At 36.9% G+C, this 24462-nt stretch overlaps 1 protein-coding gene across 1 annotated transcript in view; it reads right to left on the minus strand.

Moving 5' to 3' along the window:
• Window positions 1-24462, minus strand: part of Raf (serine/threonine kinase raf oncogene) — a 439038-nt gene that overhangs the window by 49419 nt on the left and 365157 nt on the right. The window contains exons 14-16 of the mRNA XM_090387771.1: window positions 17818-17864; window positions 12503-12624; window positions 3274-3405 (exon numbers count right to left, since the gene is read on the minus strand). Of these exons, the coding sequence (XP_090243897.1) occupies window positions 3274-3405; window positions 12503-12624; window positions 17818-17864 (301 nt within the window). The remainder of the gene's footprint in view (window positions 1-3273; window positions 3406-12502; window positions 12625-17817; window positions 17865-24462) is intronic.

Raw genomic sequence — 24462 nt, forward strand, 5'->3', positions numbered from 1 at the left:
ATTCTATTAATAACAGAATGATGACGGTTAGACTTCAGAGCCAACCAGAATATCCCAGTTTTATTTGCATATGCACCAACATCAACAGCCACAGAGGAAGATATGGATGCAAGCAACTTTTGACCCAGTACCAAAAAAGGATGTTTTGATGCTCATGGGTGATTTCAATGCAAAAGTAGGCAAGACAGTTTCTTCTAGTCCGGAATGTGGAAGGTTAGGTCTTGGTACTAGAAATGAACGGGGAGAAAGATTAATTGAATTTTGTCATCTGAACAATCTTGCCATATGTAAAACCTGCTTTCAGCAATGCCTGAGAAGACTATACACATGAAAATCTACTGATCATAAAACAAGGAATCAAATTGATTACATCCTTATTCAGCAAAGATGGCATTCCAGTGTTATCACAGCATAGACACTCCCTGGTGCAGGTTGTGGCAGTGATCACCATTTTCCCTAGATGAATGGATGTAGATTATATTCCCACTGATTATTTAATTGAAACAAGCAATCATTAAGGTTATTATATTAAAACCACTCTTACACCACGTGAAAATTAATACTATAGTTTATTGGGCTGTTGGCCTACATTACTATACATTAATATGACATTTCGGGTATCTTACCAAAACCATCATCAGACAAAGCTGTTGGGGGGGGGGGGGACAGAAAAATAGAAAGAGTTACAAATTTGAATATTTTAGAATATTATAATTACCAATAACACAATTAAAGTTACTAATTTACAATTAAAATATTACTATCACAACTGTAATTACAACAAACAAAACAACACTAAGATGCATAATGTTATTAAGGTCCTTAAGACAAAAGTTCCATCCAAAACTTAATGTAATTAAGGACTCCAAATGCAAAATTTTAATAGGGGAGAACACAATTAAAGGAAGGTGGAAAGAATACTGCAAAGCAGCTCTTCATAGCACCTGCTGACACTAATGACCTTCCACCCCATTTTCAAGAGTGTAATCATGAATCAGTTCCACTGAAGGAAGAAGATGAAAAAGCCATCAGAGAACTGACACGTGGAAAGTCACCTGGAATTGGTGAAATCCCAGCAGAATTGATTAAAGCTACAGGTGTAAAGGGTACTGAGTTTTTCATAAAATGTAAAGATTTGGAAAATGGATCAATGGCCATCAGATTGGAAGATATCAATTTTTGTTTCCTTACCAAAAAAAAAAAAAAAAAAAAATCTGAAAGTTTGTTCAAATTACAGGACTATTAGAGCTAATTCCTCATGCTACCAAAATTCTTCTTAAAATCATACTAAACAGAATTTTAAGAAAACTTAAAAAAGAAATGCCAGAAGAGCAAGCAGGTTTCAGAAAGGGAAGAAAAAGAACCAGAGATCAGATCTTAAATCTACGCCTGATTGTTGAAAAATGCAAACAATTCAAAATTCCAGTCATTTTGTGTTCAACATGAGAAACAGACTAATATGGGATTCCCAATCCACATAATTCAGGTGATTAAGCTAATATACTGAGAACAGGAAGGAACTGTAAGAATCAACATGAGAAATAGACTTTTCAAAATCGGTAAAGGTGTCAGGCAAGGCTGCATTTTGTCACCTCACCTTTTTAATCTTTATGCTGAAGATATCACGTGTGAAGCATTGGAAGATTTAGACACCAGCATCAAAATTGGAGGACTGAAAATAAACAATCTTCGTCATGCAGATGATACTACGCTAATCTGCAATTCTGAGGAGAGTATGTGAAGCAAGTAAGAAAAAAAGACTGTTTCTGAATGTGAGTGAAACTAAAATTATGGTGATTGGTGATCACCATTATTTTAGTTAGGTGATTACCATTAACCTTCAGCAAAATGAAGGTTAATGGGCAAGATATTGAAAAAGTTGATGAATTTTATTACTTAGGATAAAGAGTAAATAAAAATGGTGACTGCTCAAATGATGTAAAGAGAAGACAGGCAACTGCTTTGGTTACTGATCTAATGAAATTATGGAGAGATCAAGATCTGCCCCTAAAGATGAAACTGAGAATGACTCATTTGATAATTTTTCCAGTTGCCACATATGGATGTGAAAGATGGAATCTGAAAAGAGTTGACCGGAAGGAAATTGAGGCATTTGAAATGTGCTGTTACAAGAGAATACTGCGTATTTCTTACCCCGCTGAAGAACAAATGAGTGGGTATTGAATAAAATTGATGGGCCTAAAATTCTTTATAGCATCAATAGAAAAAAATTCAAATTTTTCAACTAGGTGGAAGGATGGGATCAATGACCTTGACAGTGGGCATGACAGTCTGTGATGCTGCTTGTAGAGCACAAGATAAATGCAGTTAGAAGAAACTGTTGGTCGCCATAACAGCTCCTCAGGGAGCTATGTGACTGGATGAAGAAGATAACACTCTGGAGTCAATATATCATACATCTGAAAAAAAAATTAAGCTCCACAAAATATAACTATTTTCAATTACCGAAATTCAAAGAGGTGTAGTTTTGTTCTATAAATACAGTGCACACTGCTCATTGTGATCACGGATAATGTTATCACTTTATGAAGTCCTAGGCATACTAATACATGGAAAAAAATTACATTTATTATAATCAGAGCTTTGGTTTTTGTTGCAGTTTTTTTTTTGCCTTATCACAATTAATGCATGTGCAATATAAGTGATTAAATAACATACCGACTGGTCTTGAACTCAGACACATTACACATCTAGTTAGTTTGTACTTACGTTGTATAGTTCGCATGGTTGTCAGTGTTATTACTCTCTGAAAGAAAGTACTGTATCTGTACTCCTATCAATCTGACTGTTGTATATTAACCCTTTTCAAATTCTTCGTTTTAATATATATATATAGTTTTTTTTAATTTGTTTTTAATAGTTTGCATGGATTTTCAGAAACATTATGGCAGTCATTTTTACTGATGACTTTCTCAAAGAAATAGTAGAGGTCAAATTAAAAGTATTTTATATTGCCTGATGTTTTTTTTTTTTTTTTTATTATTCCTGTCCACATTTCTGCTCTGCATCAATAAACAGCTACATTCTTGTTTCACTGGTTATTGTTATCAATTAATCCTGAAGTGATCATAATAAGCAGATCCAGTGCTATAGATCTGCCAAATGCAGAGGGGGGGGGAAATCTACTTTGGTCTATAACAATTTATTACCTGATATTTGGGAATGCATGAACATAATATTATGGCAGTCCTAAAAGTTAATGTTCATAAAATAAAAAAGGAAAATGAAGATTATGTATAAATTAGACATTACCTGGTCCTTGTTATTAATATGTGCATATGGAAGCTGACCAGAAACCAACTCATAAAGAACGATACCAAATGCATAAACATCTGACTGGAATGAATAAGGATTAGGGTCCTTCATTCTGATTACTTCTGGAGCCTGTGAGCAAAAAATAAAAATAATAATATTAAATAAATATATTCTGAATATATTCAAAACTTCAGTTAACTTTGATTTAAACAGTCTTGAGATGTGAAGAAAAGTACTGTACCGGTTATGGAATATCTGAAGAAACCATCAGAGAAGAGGAATGATAAAAAAAAAAAAAAAAAAAAAAAAAGAGGAAGAAATCAATGAAGATTACTTATCTGACAATATAACAGTGCTTGTAAATACTCAGCAGATCTGGAGTTTTGGAAGACAGTAAAGATCGCAGATAGCATATATGAATGCATCTCATGAGGGATGGTTTTCAAAACGCAACATGTTATAACATTTTCAGCAAACGAATTCCAGTTGTTTGGATACATAAATATGCTAAGCATCTTGACCATCTCTGCTGGCTACAACACTATTTTGCGGAATAATTTCCAGTTCTAGACAGGCATATTATGATTTCACATAAATAATTTTCAGGAAAACGATATATCACCTGCCTCGCAATAAATATCTTATCAATTTGTATGAAGAAGAAAAAAAAAAAAAAAAAACAAATCTCCATTACACATACCCAAGTTCTTTACAAACACTGAATTAAAATTCTGTAAATCTGGTTGAGTCTGGATCAAGAGATGAATCCAAAAAAATCACAGAGAGGATGCTAAATCTTAGTCATATAGTACTGTATCGCTGCATATGGTAAATGCAACAAAATATTGAAATAGCTAATTGGCACATAACTGAAACATTCCCTGATCCAACAGAGGCAGAACAATTTGCTTTCCACTAAGCATTCCCTAATTACAATGAATCTCACAATTAGTTTCTCCATGACTAATAACTGTCTTTTCATTCTGTCTAATTTTACCAACATTCAGCATCCCATACCAGTCTCAACTCATCTTCTTAATTTGTCAATTTGACACACGGTAAAGGTAGCTAACATTAAAATATATATTTCTTACAAAATTCATTGGCACAATGCCTCACCTTCTCTTCTAGCTTCTTGAAAAGATACTTTATTTTCAGTCTTGTATTCCTGTATTTTTTTTCCTAACTCCAGAGATTGGAGTATGCTGGATGATTGCTCCTGCAATTAGAACACTGTGGAGTCTGTGCCTTGCATTCTGATTAAGTATGAGTTTTGCAACCACAGTTTGGACATGTTGCATCTCCAAGGCATGCTGTCTGGGAGTGAACAAATTTCTCACGTTTTTAGCACCTTAGAGGATTTCGGGATAAAGGGCTGAACACAGCAGTTTAAATAACCTGCTTTTACTGAGGCTGGTAGATTCGGTGTATTGAAGGTTAAAATTATGCTATGTGTTGGGACTAAGGTGCTGTCTTTTCGCATCATGATTCTCTTGGCTTGAATTATATTTTGATCGTTTAGTTCCTGGACTATTTCTTCCTCAGAAACAATTAATAGGTCTCATATTCTCCCCTGGAAGAATTCAGGGTGTTATGTGGAGTGACTTGAATTGGGGTTTCACTTAAAGAAGTAAGTCTTAACAGTATGTCAAAGTGTCTTGGGTGAGAGGTCACTATTAGCAAGTCTCCAGATTGAAGATGTTTCACCATTTTTGGAGATGCTGTTGCATTTTCAAGGCATTGTTGTATGATGAAAGGAGAGAGCTTGCTGACAGGTTGTGAAGGCAGAGAATGAATGACCAGGAAAGCTGGAGATTTTCCTGCTTGTTTGCATCTTTTTTAGTCTTTTCGACAGTGAGAAGTCACGATCAGTTTCATGGCTTTCATGTTGAGAGCTCTTTGGCTCTAATCGTGGGAAAGTCATTAATGTCCATGTTCACTCCTTTTATCCCTGGGAGAGGGACTTTCTTCTCCTAGGTTACCGGCCCTGCCACGTGGAGGCAGTAGCGGTGCCAACCAGTGACCGAGCAATCAGAAGATAGGAGAGCAGTACATTGCTAGTGATAGCAGTTACAGTGCAAGCAGGGTTAGCAGTTACAGTGCAAGCAGGGTTAGCAGTAACGGTGCTAGCGGTGAAGCAGTGACGTTACTCAGCGAGGGAAGCAGTAACATTGTGAGTGGTGGTGGTGGTGGTGGTGGGGGGGGGTTATAAAAGCATTAGTACTCGCCACAGGAAAAATGCTAGATAATTGCACTAGAAAGATTGCTTGGCACTCGGGGCCGATAGAAGACAGAGAAAACTGAATACCCAATTACAAAAAACAGTTGGCAAACTATAATATGGAAGCTTATTTAGAAGACCTTTAAGCCAAACACGATCAAAAGCCTTTGAAGTGTCAAGAGCAACTGCTTGAGTTTCATCAAATTTTTCCATTGAATTTGTCCATGGTTGGATAACATTAGCAACTCCTCTTATTAATTTACTAATATTATTATCAACGTAGAACATATTGAGTATTACAGCTCTGATTCATACTATCTAATATGGTTGGATAACATAAGCCAGAATATCACCAGTGGATCGACACTGACGGAATGCATACTGGCAATCGTTCATCAGATGGAAGTTTTCTAGACAGTTTAAGAGTTGGGGTTAATTGTATTTCCATTACTTTATAAAGAGCAGGAGTAATTGCAATGGGACGATAAGTGGACAGGAGGGATCTGTAACCCTCCTTTTTAGGAACTGACTGGATACGAGCAAATTTCCAAGCAGAAGGAAAAACACCTTCGGAATAAGAATATGAAAAAAAAGGCGACACGGAACAGGAGTAAGTTCAGGAGCACAAGTTTTGAGAATAAGTGGAGAAATACCAGCAGGAAATGGAGCTTTCTTATCATCAAGATTCATCAAAATCTCTCTGACATCCTTTTGATGGAAGACCACAGGAGGTATTGAATGGAGTGTACTGGGAATGGTGGGAGGTAGTTTACCAAGATCATTAATACACAAGTTGAAGAAAAATGGGATGTTAGCAGGTCAGCTTTACCTTTATCTGAAGTGGCAATAGAACCATCTGGCTTTGACAGAGATGGGCAAAAGTTGCAGCCAATAATAGCTTTGAAAAGAGACCAGACTGCTTAGCTAGCATTTGCACAAGAAGCAAGTTTTCTACTTTTAACCTGTTCAAAATCTACTTTGGATTGATTAATAACTGCTTTACAATTGTTGAGAGCATTGGTTAGGCAGAAAATGAACTTGGAGATTTGGAAATAAGCCATTACAATAAGCAACATTCTTCTTTGAATGGTCTTAGCACATTTATTGGAAAACAAAGGTTTAGATAATGGATGACATTTTAAGATGGAATGTAGAATAGAGGATTCCATACCTACAAGAACAATTTCACTGACATGATCTGAGGAAACAGTGACGTCAGAAGAATTGAAACAGTAATTCGACCAAGTAAAAGAAGAAAATAAATCTCACAGGTCATCCCATTTTGCATTCTTGTAATGCCAAACAACACGAGGTTGAGAAAGGCCACAAGAGAATGGCTCCATTGGAGAAGAGACCATCACCAAGTTGATCTTAGGTGCCTAGAAGACCACTCACCTTGACTGTGCACTTATCAGGGTTCTTTGTGAGAAAAAGACCAAGCATTTGGCTGTGTGGGTAGGATTGTATGGTATTCTGGTAAGTAAATGAACAATCTGTGCAAGGTCATCAGCAATTGCAAATTACTGCATCTCAATCAACTGGGTCCATGTGACTAGAAAACGGAAGCTAGCTGGAGTTGTGAACATTAATATCACTAAGGAAAAGGAAAATTATCTCACTGTTAGGAAAGTTGGACTGGAGAAACTCAAGTTTCAAAGAGTTCCAAGTGATTAGTGGAGTTGGGAGAATGACAGAGGTAATAGATGAATTTGACAGAATGTGATAGAGAGATTTTAAGCCAGAGGAGATTCCACATTACTAAGCCTCTGCCTCTGACAGGGAATATCAGATCGGACATATGCACAAGTACCACCTTTGAAGCAGAAGGACTCACAACGAATAATTCGGACAACTAAGATGAGCAGTGGTTAAATCAACTGATAACTGAGATTCTGTCAGTAAAAGTACATGGGGTTTGGCAGACTGTAAGTGGAGATGGACATTGTTGAGATTAGAACTGATACCACGTATATTTATGAAGTGAATAAGGAAGTGTTTGGGAGGTTTAGATCTTTTTGCAGATAAGTTTGCTCTATTAGTTTGACAATTCTTGGTGCATTCAATAGCAAGAAAAAGCGGGGAGGACAAGCTGTATGAAGTAATGAAATTTTTGGATATGGTGTATGCATGGTAAGAATATACTCAGTTCCTCGACATAACATGGCCTTGACAATGCCTCCCGCATACACACTACTTGGACTTCCTTCAGTCACTGTCTGGCAGAGTAGAGGCAATAACACCTTAGAGAGTTAACAATAGGTTTAGTCCAGTGTACTAACTAGCAACCTGCCTGCGAATAACGTTTTACAGCTGTATCCTCAAAATGTAAAGAAGATTGGATCTTGCCATGGTGTCCATCATAACCTCAAGACATTTATCATACTGCATGATGGAAAAGATAAGGAAGGGTTTACTGGAGCTTTGCTCTGAAGACTAAACATGGGTTCCACCCTTTCCAGCCTTAAATAAGCAAAGTGGTGATATTGCACCAGTTGATGAGTCATCTACCACTTAGTATATTCAAGTGGAGAGCACTGTTGGCTGTCTCCTCATTAAAGTAGAAAGGCCCAGTCACCTCACAAAAAATACCAAACATTCAACTTTTTTATTGCCCTAAAACACGTTTTCAGTGCCCTAATTCTGCATTGTGCCTTTTATTATATCATACACAAACAGGCACAACTAAAAGCTAACTCAACTAAACAGCAGCTACACTGTTCAAGTAGCTGCTGTAATTATCAATCCACACGAGAATGTCCATGACAAAAACATTTTGGTACAGTTGATCATTTGATGTCAGCAATTTGTACAATCTGAATTTCACATGCACATAGCTTAAAAGAATGCGGAGATGTTCTTTCACATGGCGAAGAAAGCCAAATGAAAACTCTGCTGACTAGACTGTTTTCAATACATTTTCCTTCCATATTTCAACTTGTCTTTTCACTTTAATAACAGATTTAAACACACACACACACACACACACACACCATTTTCTGTTGTGGCAAACCATTTTAATAGTAAGCATTTTCAGTTCCGCTACTTAGTATTTGCATTACTTGAAGTTCCACAAAACGTTTTCAATTGTTCTCTGAAATAAAATGAACTCTTTCTCTTTAGCTGGTATACTTTTCTTTTTACCATAATTTATAATGTGACAATTAATATATGTCAACTTTGTATTTCCTTCTAAACTTTGGAATTTAACATTCTCTACACCAACTGGCACTTCTGTTCACCCTAATTTTTAGTTATATCTGCTTAAGTGGTCATATGTTATAATCCTAAATATATAAGTAGGGTGTAATCTCTATCTGTCAGTCACTCTGAGGAAAGAGATATGCAATGATTCTGAAATATCAGTGCGACCAAGTTTTCCTCTTATAATACTGCTTTAGTGTATTCCTTTCAATGATACTATATTAATCATATATAGTATCATTGAAATTAATCATATTAATCATACACAGTATCATATATTAATATATACTATATTAATCATACATTGCATTTCAATTGCAATCCCAAATAGTACCTTTCTGATGAATATACAGGGTGATTCACTACCAGTGCGACAAACTTGCAGGAGGTGTAGGGGGCACAAAGACGAATCGGAATCACATAGCACTGTAGGGTCCGAAATGCCTTCGTCATGCGGTAGAGGACGTTGAACGGGAGGTCGTGTGAACAGCGATCCTGCTGGAAGTCAGCATTTGCGAACCGGTTCCCGAGGATGGACGAGTATTCAAACGTTTAACTGGCCGACCTGCACCTCGCACATGGAGCTGCAGACTGTAATGGGCGCGCCGCTCTGCGCTTATACCAGGAACGTTTCACGCACAGGCGTGCTCCTCATCATACGACTTTTGCACGTGTGCACAGAAGGTTACGTGAAACTGATTGTTTCACAAGAGGTACCATGAATCAAGAGCGAACGACAAGGACGCCAGACAATGAGGAGAATGTCCTACATCTTGCAGAAGACAATCCGAGTACGAGTACTCGAGCGATAGGCCAACGATTGGGTATTTCCCAATCCACTGTATGGAGGATACTGTCAACAAACCAAATGAGTTCATACCATCTGCAACACGTCCAATCATTGGAGCCTGCGGATTATGCACTCTGGAGGACTTTTGCTACTTGGTTTCTTCAACAGAAATGGTTCACAAATGCTGACTTCCAGCGGGATCGCTGTTCACGTGACCTACCATTCAACGTCCTCTACCGCATGATGAAGACATTTCGGACCCTGCAATGCTATGTGATTCCGATTCGTCTTTGTACCCCCTACACCTCCTGCAAGTTTGTCACACTGGTAGTGAATCACCCTGTATTAAGAAGGGGGGAAATATTGTTAATTACATGGAAAGAACGGTTCATTAATATTTTCTTCTAGGAAGAAATATTATATAAAGCTTTTTAAAGATTTTGTATATTAATTTATTACACGAAAAAAAAAAAAGAAAAATCATTTTTGAACATTGCATTCAAACTGGTAATTTACAAGCTGGCCTCAATTAACGCAATTAATTAATTCACGATTGCATCGTGTAAAACAGAAACGCGTTAATCGAATATAATAATCAATAGGAAAAATTATAATTGGTCCATGACCTTCAGGAATGTTCATAAATAATTTTAAAAATACCTTTGAAATAACTTTTTAACTGCATACCATGTAAAAGATAATAAAAATAATTATAGAATTAAATGTTTATTGCATAAAATACATGATGAAGAAACTAACTATTTGCTACAGAAATATTTGAAACACAGTCGTTTGAACAGTTTTGGCTTTCTTTTTTTCATCATACAATTTCCAATAGCTGACATCAAGCTTCTCTAGGCCCTGGCAAAATAACATGCTTCTTTTGATGTTAGGATCAACATCCATTATCTTTTGTTTAAGGTTCTCTTCGACACGAAAGATTTTGCCAAAAGTTCTTTTACCATTATCTTCTTTGCGGTAACATTTTCATCTGGCTCACACTCTTTTCCTTCAGCTTCTTCGTACGCACACTGTTCCTCTATATGAAGGAGATCATTGCCACTTAGCTGTTCTGAATGCAAATTCAGTGATTCTCAAACGTTAGCCGTATCCAAGCCTCGAAACCAAGGCCTGGATACAGCTAACCAAAATTAAGGTCATTACAATATTAGTTATGTCTTCGATAACTTTTTGAACTGCATCTTTGAAGCCAGTAAAATCGTTTGCACAATGGGGTAAAAGATGCTTCCAAACTGCTCTCATATTGCTGGCTGTCACTTCTTCCAATGCTGCACGAACGTTTTCAATAGCCATTTGAATGTTATATTTTTTCCAAAATTTTGTACAGAAATTGCATTGTCTCCTGTTGTAGCTTCAAGTGCCTGTGCAAATGTTCTTCGGAGATAGTAAGTGTTGAAAGTTGCAATCGTCCCTTGGTCCATGGGTTGCAATAACGAAGTTGTATTTGACGGTAAAAAAACAACTTTCACGTTTTCATTTAAGTTACCAAGTGTAGAAGGATATCCAGGTGCATTATCTAAAAGCAACAGAGCTTTAAAACCAAGATTATTTTCTATGCAATAGGCTTTAACTGTTGGATGGTAGTAGTAGTTGTTGGCGCATCGGCTTCTGTGGCCATAATGCACCTCCCAAGGTTTTTGCAGTACTTTGATCAAAGCCCGAGGCGGGATTCGAACCCGTGATTTAACTGTTGGACTTAAATAATATGTAAACCAGTCTTCAAACAGGGCTTTGGTCATACATGCTTTTTTATTTGAATGCAAAATGACTGGAACAGTTCGATGGCCGTGTCCTTTTAAAGCCCTAAGATTTTGTGTACAGGCTTCAATTAAAAGTAAGATTATTTTCCAAGCATAGGCTTCGATTTAAAATCACCTTCAGTGTTACCTCCTAATAAAAGCATTAGTCGATCTTTTGAGACTTTATACCAAGGTTATGATGCTTCATTTGCAGACAAATAAGTTTTAGTTGGCATTCGTTTCCAAAATAGGCCCTTTTTGTCTACATTAAATATTTGCCGATCATCCTATTCACCATCCTAAATGATTTTTTGCAATTCTGCAGGAAATTTGGCTGCAGCATTTTCATCAGCACTAGCAGCTTCGTATGTTACTTCAACATTATACAGTCCTGCTCAATTTTTGAAACATTCAAACCACCCTGAACTAGCAACAAACATTTCAGTCTCCCCTTGATATTTTGTTTCTTTGAGATTAGTAAAAATGTTAATAGCTTTGCTCTGAATATTGTCCTTAGATAATGGAATTCTTTTTTGATTGCAATCTTCTATCCAAATTGATAAGACTTTCCATTTCAATCATTATTGGAGTTCTGTTTTTGGTATTTTGTAAAACAAAAGAAGTTGATGAAACTTTGCCTTTCTCTTTATATTTGTCCTTACGGTTCAAGATAGTTCGTACAGCAGACTCACTGTATCCTAGATCTCTTATGATTTTCGCATGGTTTGCACCACTACCATGTTTTTCAATAACTTCAAGTTTTTCAGCTAAAGTAATAACTTTTAATTTTTTTTTTATTGCAATCACATTGTTTTTCACTCTTTCTTTTATCCATCATTAACAGGGGTAGAAAATTAGAATTTTTAAATGTCTGCACGTGACTTTATTAGTAGGAGACAAACAAGTAGCACGTCTACTTCCGATTGTTGATAGAAGAAATTGAGGCGGGCAGCAGGCAAACGCTTGGTCATTGGCTGTCAGACACTTAGTGAGTGATTCGAATCTTTTCCAACTATCACATAAAAAAGATTCATGTTCACTGAAAATTTGCATTGTGTAAAGGAAAAAGTGGTATAATTTTTTTCAAATTGCAGTAACTGAAAAATGAGTTATGCGAGGCCTGGCCGTATTTTCACTCTTAGAGCAGAACTGAATGGAGAAAACTAAAAATAATGCTAGACTGCAAAGGGTTAATCCTACCAGATGAAACATAACAGAAAATTTGTTTGGAATAAATATAAAAAAATACATTACCATCCACAATATGGATCCAGTAGGCTGATTAAACTGTTGTGATCCGCTCCACCTAGTTTTTACTGTGGCTAGACCAAAGTCTCCTATTTTAACAGTTGTTAGATCCTCATGAAGAAATATATCTGAACAAAAGTTAAAGAATTATCCTTATTAAGATTTCAAACTCCATTTATGTATTTTATACTCTATCTCACAGTTATGAGTTACTATATCAATTCAGTCTCATTTATCATTACCAACAATTTATGTTGTTTTCTATGCATCACTTTGGAGATTAAAAAAATTACATGCAGTGTTTGTCTTGGTTAGGGGTCAGTGACATGGATGGAATGCTTGCCGTTCCTCCATGTTGATATGCCGCGCCGAATTTTTACAAGCCAGCTGGCCAGGCCTGATGCTCTTGGTTTTATTTTTGGCGTTTCCTTCACACAACGGCAATGCAAACGTTTATTGCACATTTTGGCAACGCGACTGATATATTAGGGAACAATGCAAGTATAATACAACTTTCACATTGGCTTATGCACTATTTCGTCTGTGAGTAATACCAGGTGAACACAAAACCAGGCACCAGGCTGAATGTAGCGATCTGCACAGCAATACATACAAGTTTACAAAGCTTAAAAATGTCAAATGTGCGACAGCTATATTTCCCATTCACTGTAGTTGTATTGGTAGGAGACACACTGTTGTCATTCACTGTATTTACAGGATAACACGTGATATTGTAGGCCAACTCATGTTTTCAGGACATGAGTTGGCCTACAATATTTTTCTGTTTTTTCTCACATTTTTCTGTTAGAATGGAAATTTCACGAGGTGTGATAGTGTGAGTAGAGTTGCACATTTCTGGAGGTCACTACCATAAAACAATAAAAACAATCTGCAGTTCCCAGTTTATCGGGCTTTTCTGTTAGTGAAACCTATTATAAACAGGTAGTAAACTTGATCTTATTGCATGTGCAATAATACTGATAGCTGGAATTCTGTGGGTTTTTACATTATTATGGTGAAATGTGTTTATTTAAAAAACTTAAATTTTCAGAATCTTCTCTTCATCCTATTTTTTAAGCTGTGTAAACTTGTTACTCGGTATCTCACCTGTGCAATTTGTGCATGCTGTGTTTGTCGTTATTGATTGCGTATCTTTTTTACTGTTTAAATTTTACAATAAAAAAAAAGTCAGTGAACAGAAATATCAATTAGTATGCACATATTACAGTATTAATTAAGCGATGTACATAAGCATACAGTCTCTGACAAATACAATGTATCCTGTCAAGGTAAAGTGTTATATTTACTGTAATATTTCTTTATTAGAAATTTAAGATGTTTAAACCTGTGTTAGCAATTTTATTGGGTTTCTAACTCTTTTCAGTGTTTTGCTTACCAGACTGAAGATTTTTTTTGAGTGCTCTGCCCCTATCCCTATTTTTCCCCATAAGCCTTGTTGTTTTTAATGCGTGTAATACCATAACGCAGAGATTTTTAGAAACACATATACCGTGTTGCAGCAAAACTGACTGTATTTAGTAGTCACGGGTTTGAACCTCGGTTCACTCAAAGAGTGTGTGCCATTGCACTCTCGTTCCTGATCACTCAGCTTCATCGTAGCCATCTATACAACACTTTGGAGATATTGGTCAGAAAAACAAAAAGAGTGAAACTAATTTGTCAGCACAATGCTTCTGTGGCTGCAGTTCATTTTTTAACTGCTACTGCCTGCATAACATGCTGATATACAAGTTCACCTTTGCAACTGCATGGCCAGACATCACGTGCTTCTGGCAAACAAAGATGGCCTTCCAGTTGCAGCACATTAGTGCTATGTACAAACAACAATCACTGCTGTTACTATTATTTGTATAGTGTATTAGCATCTAAGGCCATGGTATGCTATGTATATAATGTCTATACAGGTGTGTTCAGAGGTTAATTTACATAATGTGCAAAAAAAAAAACCTTGAATAAATCTCTTTGGCTGAGATTGGCAAATTACAGCCCTGAATGAAGATGTCATTAAGAATTCCTCCAGTTTCTGAAGGATTTCAACCTACAACAAACAACCTGCATTCCTATTAAAATATTCTAAAATAAATTTTAGAAGTTAGAAGATTAAGCAAGATATATATATATATAAATAAATTTGTTCTTTTCTGCAATTTACTAGTAAGTGAGTGTCTTTACCTCCATTTAATATGTCAGCGTATTCCTTTAACCATTTACAAGTACATATGCATGTTAAAGTAGGTTAGGAAAATGTGCAAAATGATCAGTTCATAGAATACATTTAAATTCTGTATGAATAGGAAATTTTGCCATTGTTGACATCAGAATGTTAATCACTCATCATGGGACTCATACCTACTTGCAATCAATGGCATTCATTGGTTTGTAGAACATTACATTGCTGAGCAAGTGTACAAGTTCTCCACTTGCTTCTACTTTCATTGCAAATTTCCATTGTGCATGTTGGAGCACTGCTGACCAAGTATACAAAATCTGTTTACTCAGTACATAGCACAAAAGTTTCAGATAGTTTTCTCAGATTCTTTATTAGTTTTGCCCTAATTTTTTTTACAGTGTTTCTTTTTTTTTAACACACAGGTTATTAATATGTACACAGGATACGGCAATGATGTTTTAATTAAACAGGATTATATTTTGTAGCTTTCTGTTGCACAAAAGTACAGTAATTTCTGTTTGACAATTTGATAAGTTATAGAATTTCTTAAAGTACCGATATGATTGGACTCAAGTTCGAATAGCAAAGCTTAATAAATGGTACTCACCTTACGAGTACCGTTTATTAAGCTTTGCTATTCGAACTTGAGTAATTTCTGTTATAACGTGATACTTGCATTCTTGTGAGACCTCACATTATAGAAAACTGTGCAATAAAAATAATAGGGCGTACAGAAAAATAGGGTTAGGGGCAGATCACAAAAAATATTACTCAAAATCTAAACAAATTTAGTAGTCAGCCTAACACAAAGGATATACAATTTAAATTACATGTTAAACCTTTATTTAATAATGAAATAATACAGTAAACTTAACATTTACCTTGAAAAAAATTTAAAGATAACTTGATGGGAAGAGGAAGGTTTGAGACATCTGAATTATGAAGACAGGGACAGAAAGTTGTCATTGTCATCATCACTTTCAGGTGCAGTTGTGGTTGCAGGGTAAGAACAAAAAAATAGTTAATCAACAATGACTATGGTTCATTGTCTTCTGACTGTTTTTTTTTTTTTTTTTGGTGGGACTTAAAAATATATATTAGCTTTGTCATTTTTCTTTTTTAGCTGTTCATATGGTGCCAAATAAGACTATTCCAAGAACAGCTATTTTGCTGCATTTTGCACTGTAATCATTGTCTTCTAAGTGCTGCAACTACTTCTCAACTTCCCTCAGGATAGAAAACAAAAGAGAAGTGGAAAGCTCTGGTGGTGCTGCAATCCTGGACTTCAACTTCATCTCCAGCTTCCACTTTCCCCTCAGCAACAAGTTGTAGACCAGCTGTAGAGAGGTCTTCACAATGGGACTTGAGCAGCTCTTGAATGTCCTCACTCTCCACTTCTTCAAACCCAACTTGCTTTGCAAGAGCAACACAATGTTCTTTGATTCTTGGGAGCTCCACTGACAGCTTTAATCCTTTAAAATCATGAATAAAATTTGGGAGAAGCTTCTGCCTAACTGCATGCAGGTAGTCCTTACTGACATCACCTCAGGCCCTCACAATGATGTCAACAGCTCTCCCAAAATTCAAGAACACTTTCCTTATTATCTCCTTTAGTAGCTGCAATCAACTTCTTAAATGTTTGCCTTAAATAATAAGCTTTAAAAGCTGCTATCACACTTTGGTTCATGGGCTGAAGAAGAGAGGTTGTATTTGGAGGTAGAAATAGGACTTTTATGTTTTCAGAAAGCTTAGAAATGGTGCAAGGATGGTTTCGCACATTGTCCAAAATAAAGATAATCTTGAAATCCAATATTTTTTTCATGCAATAATTTTTAAAAACACCTTTGAAAACATCAACAATAATGTTAGAAAAAAAATTTGTCCCTTCATCTAACCTCTTTTTCTTGACCTAAAGTAGACAGCTAGAGCAGACTTAAGGTATCCTTTCAGGACTTGCAGAGTAGTACACTACTACAGGATTAGGCTTTAAGTCTCCACTAGCATTGGCACCTAACATCACAGTCATATGATCCTTTGCAGCCTTAAAGCTTGGAGCTCATGCTTCATTCTTAAAAACATAGGTTTTAAATGGCATTTGCTACCAGTACAAACCTGTTTCATCAAAATTGAAAATTTGATCTAAGGTGTAGTCTTCTTCTTCCTCAATAAATTTTTTCACTATGGCAGAAATGACTTTGTAGCTACCTTGTTTGCACTGGCAGCTTTGCCACATAATTTTACATTATAGAAAGCATAATGATTTTTAAAACCATCCACTACTAGCACTAAAGGAAGGCACTTCCACCAGATTTTCACCTTTAATTTTCATAAATTGATAAAGCTTTCTCTTTTTATGGCAAGAAAGCTTGTCCCAGATTGCCTTTTCATTTGATCTTCTATCCACACATTTAGAAGCCACTCCACCTCCTCAATTTCCTTTGGCCGTGATCTCACAGATTTTTCAGCACTCAGGCTTGTTCCAGCAATAAAGCTTGTTTTAATTGTTTTGGCATTGTTTCTAATGGTGCGTAACCCAGACCCCTTTATTTCCTGTTGCCCGAGCAATATCATGTCCTTTCAATTATCTAGCTTCTCTTCAAATGTTACTGCCTTTCTTTTATGATCACCACCACCAATTTGATTACCAGAATGGTTCCTGTAAACATTCTTGTCATTTGGTCCACCCATATTTATGCATAACACAAAAAAATTTGCAAAAAAAAAAAAGAAAAAAAAAAACACCACAAAGAACAAAAATTGTAGAATACCAATCAACAAGCATTTCACAATGAAGCATGTGATTCAACTGACTACACAATGTTGATGTGGAAACTCTGTTGGTGTAAATTTGTATTCCTCAGCACACCACAAAAATTAGTGTTGGGGATGAAATTGTGCAAAAACCAATACCTAATTTTCAAATAGCATTTACTTATTCACATTACAGCCAATTCACATTGACGAGACACTTAATAGCAGGTGGCTGTATGTTTAACGGTGGCAAAAATATGTGGAAATACAATATATGTTTTTTCTTCTTTTTTTTGTGATACAGTTATTTCAATTAAAAAAAAATTAAAGATAAGTATATTCATGAGTATGGAAAAATGCTAGATAATTAAAAGGATACTATTCGATTTGAGATCACGGTGAATTATATTCTTTGCATGAAGATAGCTGTAAAAAAAAAAAAAAAAAAAATATATATATCTGTATAAATTAAAATGATAATTTATCTAAAAAAAATAATGATCACATTAAGTAGAAAAACAATATCCCAAAAAACACAAAAATAGAAAAATTCATAATTTTTTAATGGAAACATAAATAAATTTTATGAAAAAGCATAATGAAAGAAAAATTTCAGTATGTGACAGCTTTAGCCAATCAAGGAGACATAATACTCATTGGCATTCTGGAGTTTTCACATCTGGGAACCAAAAACATACCCTTCTATTCATTCTAGTTTTTCCTTTTTGGAAATTCTAACCTCCAAAGAGACATACCATTCACTTCCATTTTCATTATTTCCTTATTAATTCTTTTTCTACATAGACAGACTTCATTTTACTACTTTAAAAAATGTCAACAAGAATACTGTTTGTATTTCACTCTTTACCTCTAAACAAGAACCATTATAGTTGTATTACAATAATGTTAAGTGCCATGCTAAATTAACAAAATTATATATTATTAATTTTAATATTGAATATTTTGTTCAGAAAAATAGCTTTATATGAAAATCCAGAAAAATCAGCATGCCCAAATTTTTTTTTTTTTTTGAGGACATTAAGCCCAAAATCAGGATAGGCTGGTCACCCTAGGTTTTTGGGCCATTGATCCAATATTGTCACTGTGACAATGCAGGCAATTGATTTGGATGAAAATTACCTCTGGTTAGCATAGCATATCAGGCTCATGTACTGCTTACAAAATTTTTCTTACTGCCAAAAGGGGATATATCTGCATAGAGGAATAAAAGTTAAAAGATAGGTTTCCTTTTTTTATCATAAATATAAATGCTTTGGTGTTGCTGATGAGCATAGCATGCTGTAAAAAATTTGCCTTCAAATATGGACAATAACACATGCATCAGAACCAGCTCTGATGGCAGTAAGGGAGCACATCTGACTTTTGCACCTAAAATAGCTCCAACTGAATTAAAGTTACTGCTCAGATATTTTTTAAACACAAAAAAAAAATGTTGTGAAACACATGTGGAAGGAGAACCAGCTCTGACTGCAGGAATTTGCACAGGCCCCAGCAGTATGCTACTGGGTCATGTGAGAAACATGGCTATAGCAAAAGCAGCAGGCCAATCAGCTCTGACAGCAGATAAACTTCAGTTCCATTCAGTAATTCACACATTTATTGAATTAGAAAATTAGTCTATAAAATTACATGAAAATGTCTGTTAGTCAACTATGATTTGATTGACAGGTAGGAAACGTTGAGTTCTCTCTAATAAGCACATAATATAAGGGATAAACTAACTTGCTGTCATCTTTAGTATCATTTCACATTTAAATTTTACCAACTTTTTTAATGGTAAAAAATTTGGAAAAATGTACATTTGATTACAGATTAGGGGGAAATAAATTTGGCTTGACAAAGCAGTATGGAAAATGCAAAAAAAAAAAAAAAAAAAAAACTTCACAGTTAAACTCCCCTCTAAATAGTGACTTAATTTACATACACACAGAAAAGAGATTTAATGACCACAGCAAAATTCACAACTGTAATCAAATGTATATTTTTTTCAGCTATATAGAACAAATACTCTCTCTCTCACTCTCTCACACACACACACACACCCTAATTATAGATTCATGCAAGAGCTATATGACCAGCTTTTATAACAGTAATCGGCACTACATTACTAAGTTTATTGAATGAGAGGCATAGTTAGAAGAGAAAAATGTTGGCCCTTCTTGGATTGCAAAATTAAACATATAAAATCCCAAAATATGAGATATTATATACCTCTTCAGAAGGTATGTACAATTATGGTGGCAAGAATGAAACTCAGGACTTTTATTATGTGTAAGAAAATTAAAAATATTAATATTCCTTAGTGACAAATGGGCCTGGAGTACTGGGGTCCATAGTTTCAAATACATATATATATACACAGTTATGCCCAGTTAATTTATTAAAGTACAAATAAAATAAAATATAAGTACAAATTCAGTAGCTTTCGGAACACGTGTCCCTTTATCAACTGACAAATTTGAATACATTACAAGCAAATGTGGCACGTTACTCATGAGTCATTGTTGTAACACGGACGTGTGCTGCCTTACGCCAGTGATCATCCATCAATAAAACGGTTGTCTCTAGGATGGGATGTATACGCATGCCTTTCTGGCGATTTAATGCCTTAGGGTTGTTTATTATTATGTTTAGTGACTCTAGCCATAGGCGGTGGCGAAAGTGTCGCGCGTGGTCCACTATCTCAAAGTCGCGCTTGGGGTCAAGATCGTGGTTGGTAGCCCAAAAATGTTCTGCGAGCACGGACTGGTCAGTTTCGGCAAGCCGGATTGCTCTGTCGTGTTCCGTAAGGCGATCCTGGAGACGTCTCGATGTCTCACCTACGTAGCAACTGTTACAGGCCCTACAGGTGATACGGTACACTACATTGCTGCGTAAGACAGGTGTGACAGGGGTCTTCACACTGGAGACAAGTGAACGTAGGCTCTTACCGGGTAATTGCACACATTTGATGTTGTAACTTCTCAGGATCTTCGAGATACGTCCTGACACTCCTGGATAGTACGGAATGTAGGCAGACGATATGCCGACTTGCTTCGGAGGTCTTGGGTTGGAAGTAAGTTCTTCTGCCTGTAACAAGCATCTGTTAAGTACATGGGATGGATAACCGCATCTGGTTAGGTCCGCCTTCACACGGGAGATCTCGTTACGTCTAATTGTGTCGGTGCTGGAATGGCTCCAGGCCCTGGAGAATAGGGTGCGGGCAGTGCTATTGAGATGGCTTGGAGCGTGGCCGGACCCGTAGTTGGTGAATTGACCGCACCACATGGGTTTGCGGTATACTGAGGTCTCTAGACTTGGGCCTACGCGATGCACTAGCACGTCCAGAAACGGGAGCGAACCGTCCACCTCTGATTCTACGGTAAACTTGATGAAATTGGATAGAGAGTTGAGGTGTTCATTAAGGACATTTCGATCCCTGACAACTCTGTCATGGCATCATTTGACGTGGTTTCTTTATTCACCTCGATTCCCGTCCAACAGGCCGTGCACTGCGCCAGAAGGCTCCTTGAGAGCGACTTAAGCCTCCAATCCAGGACGTCACTATCCACTGATGACATCTGTACCGCCCTCAACCTATGCCTCTCTAGCAGCATCTTCACCTTTGAAGACTCACTCTACAAACAAGTACATGGCACTGCTATGGATGCCCCTGTCAGTTCCGTAGTAGCTAACATCGCCATGGAAGATCTAGAGGAGCAGATACACCAGAACCCACCTACACCTATTACAACGTGGTGTAGATACGTCGACGATATTTTTACCATAATACCACGTGGTTCTGAAACGGTACTACTGGAACACCTCAACTCTCTATCCAATTTCATCAAGTTTACCGTAGAATCAGAGGTGGACGGTTCGCTCCCGTTTCTGGACGTGCTAGTGCATCGCGTAGGCCCAAGTCTAGAGACCTCAGTATACCGCAAACCCATATGGTGCGGTCAATTCACCAACTACGGGTCCGGCCACGGTCCAAGCCATCTCAATAGCACTGCCCGCACCCTATTCTCCAGGGCCTGGAGCCATTCCAGCACCGACACAATTAGACGTAACGAGATCTCCCGTGTGAAGGCGGACCTAACCAGATGCGGTTATCCATCCCATGTACTTAACAGATGCTTGTTACAGGCAGAAGAACTTACTTCCAACCCAAGACCTCCGAAGCAAGTCGGCATATCGTCTGCCTACATTCCGTACTATCCAGGAGTGTCAGGACGTATCTCGAAGATCCTGAGAAGTTACAACATCAAATGTGTGCAATTACCCGGTAAGAGCCTACGTTCACTTGTCTCCAGTGTGAAGACCCCTGTCACACCTGTCTTACGCAGCAATGTAGTGTACCGTATCACCTGTAGGGCCTGTAACAGTTGCTACGTAGGTGAGACATCGAGACGTCTCCAGGATCGCCTTACGGAACACGACAGAGCAATCCGGCTTGCCGAAACTGACCAGTCCGTGCTCGCAGAACATTTTTGGGCTACCAACCACGATCTTGACCCCAAGCGCGACTTTGAGATAGTGGACCACGCACGACACTTTCGCCACCGCCTATGGCTAGAGTCACTAAACATAATAATAAACAACCCTAAGGCATTAAATCGCCAGAAAGGCATGCGTATACATCCCATCCTAGAGACAACCGTTTTATTGATGGATGATCACTGGCGTAAGGCAGCACACGTCCGTGCTACAACAATGACTCATGAGTAACGTGCCACATTTGCTTGTAATGTATTCAAATTTGTCAGTTGATAAAGGGACACGTGTTCCGAAAGCTACTGAATTTGTACTTATATTTTATTTTATTTGTACTTTAATAAATTAACTGGGCATAACTGTGTATATATATATATGTATTTAATATTCCTTGTTGTGAATTCCTTAATAACAGTTCATTTTTTAAAATCCTCCAATGTGAAAGTTTTTTTTATATGTGATGACCTGAAGATGCACAGCACCTGCATTATGATCACACTTTTTTTTGGATTGTGTGCAGCAATAATAAGTTAGAGTCACAAATTCTCCATGGTTCTTGAGGAAGGTTCGTTTGCTTGTTTTGGGTTTTTGTGACACAACAACATCAAAGGCCAGTGTGTCAAAACCAGACTGTGTAAAAGTGAAAGGTAAAACAGCTTTCAGTGAACAATAGAGTTAGGTCATTAAGTCAAAATGTATAAGGATAAATATCCGTAAAAATGGTATAAAAGGTACATATTAAATAACAGTAAACAAGTTTATTGATTTTAAACAATTAGACTGCTGACATAGGTCACTGTTGGATAAAAATCTGACTGAGTGTACAGGGCTCAGTCAGATGACTAACACTTGTAAAAAAATAAAAGACATCCACTCATAAAACGAGGACACTGGGACAAAATATAACAGATAGTTAATATGGTGTTACAATTCTCACACAGAGGAGGGCCAGGAGCCCTCAGAAGAGGCAAGCAAGAACAACTTCCTCTTTATGATTCCTACCCAGACTAGACTGCTAGTTTGATTACAGGTTCTATCTGATATAACTTATTTGTGGTGTGTCTGTGCCATGACCGTTGCCACTGGAAGAGTAATGTAATGTAATGTATGGATTACCTGCCTGTAGTGTATACAAGAAACAGTCAAGCTACAACTGTTCTGAGGTTGTGCTGAACTGGCTTCTGTATCTGCCTAAGCCATATTGGGATTAGTTCCTTACTGATCCCAATGTGGCTTAGGATCTAGCAGAAATGGATGTATATTTTATATACATTAACATTCTCGTTACACATATATAAGATACTATATTATATTTGACCCCCTGGTGCATTGCGTACGTGTATATCAGAATGAAGGGTGGCTCCTAGGTAAAAGCCCATCTCCACGTAGTTCATCTGTTTTGGTGTAGCACCTCTACAAGGCAGTTGCTGCACAATGCCCTTCTCTAGGCCCGGGTTTACGTTATCCATTTGTGCCAAATGCACAAATCCCGCACCCACTAGATGTAGTGCAATACCAGCGACAAGTGAATTACTAGTGGAAAACTTCCACAAATTATCCTCATTACCACCGAGAAACAGTAATTATTATATTAGACAGATAAATATATATAAAACTTGTTTGAAATATGCTTAGTCTCTGAATTCCTGAAAACGAGGAAAACAATATATAATTAAATTACACACAATGGACAATTATCAATACTGTCTAGTCTGTCCACTAGAACTTTCAAACCTGCCAACAAGCACAATGAGATAGCTACGAAATGTTTCTCATAAACCTTGTTTCACAGAAACCAATCTTTACAATAACAATTGACATAAATCTTGTCAATATCAATATTGACATAAATCTTCTGTTTACACAAACCTTTTGTCTTTTTGTCTTTTGTGAAGTCAATTCCCAGGAGAAGCTGAAGTTCTTAGCTGAGTCCTCAATATGAAAACTGTTCTTGAGAAGGTTTGCAGAGCAGAAAAGTTATTATGATCTTCAACTAAGATATTTACATTGTTCTCCAATAAGTTTAGGTTAGGCAGGCGAAGGCAGATTATGAGAAATCCTTGGAAAGGGATGCAAAGAAAAACAGCAAAGAGTTCTTTACTTATGTAAACTCTAGAAGGAAGGGGATGAATCAGATTGGTCCACTTGATATTGATGGGTCAACTGTTGATGATCCTGCTCAGGTAGCTAACAAACTAAATGAATATTTTGCATCGACATTCACACATGAGGAGTTATTCAGCGAGGGGAATGTCAGAGGTGTACTCAACTCTAGCAGTAAGCTAGAGAATCTTGAAATAACTGGGAGTAAAGTGGAGGAGAAACTGTTGAAGATAAACACAAGAAAGGCACCCGGGGTGGATGGGATCTATCCAGTTATATTAAAGGAGGCAGCAAAGGAAGTAAGCAAACCCTTAGCCATAATTATGAGAGCTTCCTTGGACTCAGGGTAGGTACCCATAGACTGGAAATGTGCAAATGTGACCCCAATTCACAAAGGAGGATCAAAGGCTGACACAAGTAATTA

This window comes from Mastigoproctus giganteus, chromosome 13 (assembly GCF_048544385.1).
Source record: "Mastigoproctus giganteus isolate SK-2022 chromosome 13, ASM4854438v1, whole genome shotgun sequence".
In the NCBI taxonomy this organism is placed as follows: domain Eukaryota; kingdom Metazoa; phylum Arthropoda; class Arachnida; order Uropygi; family Thelyphonidae; genus Mastigoproctus; species Mastigoproctus giganteus.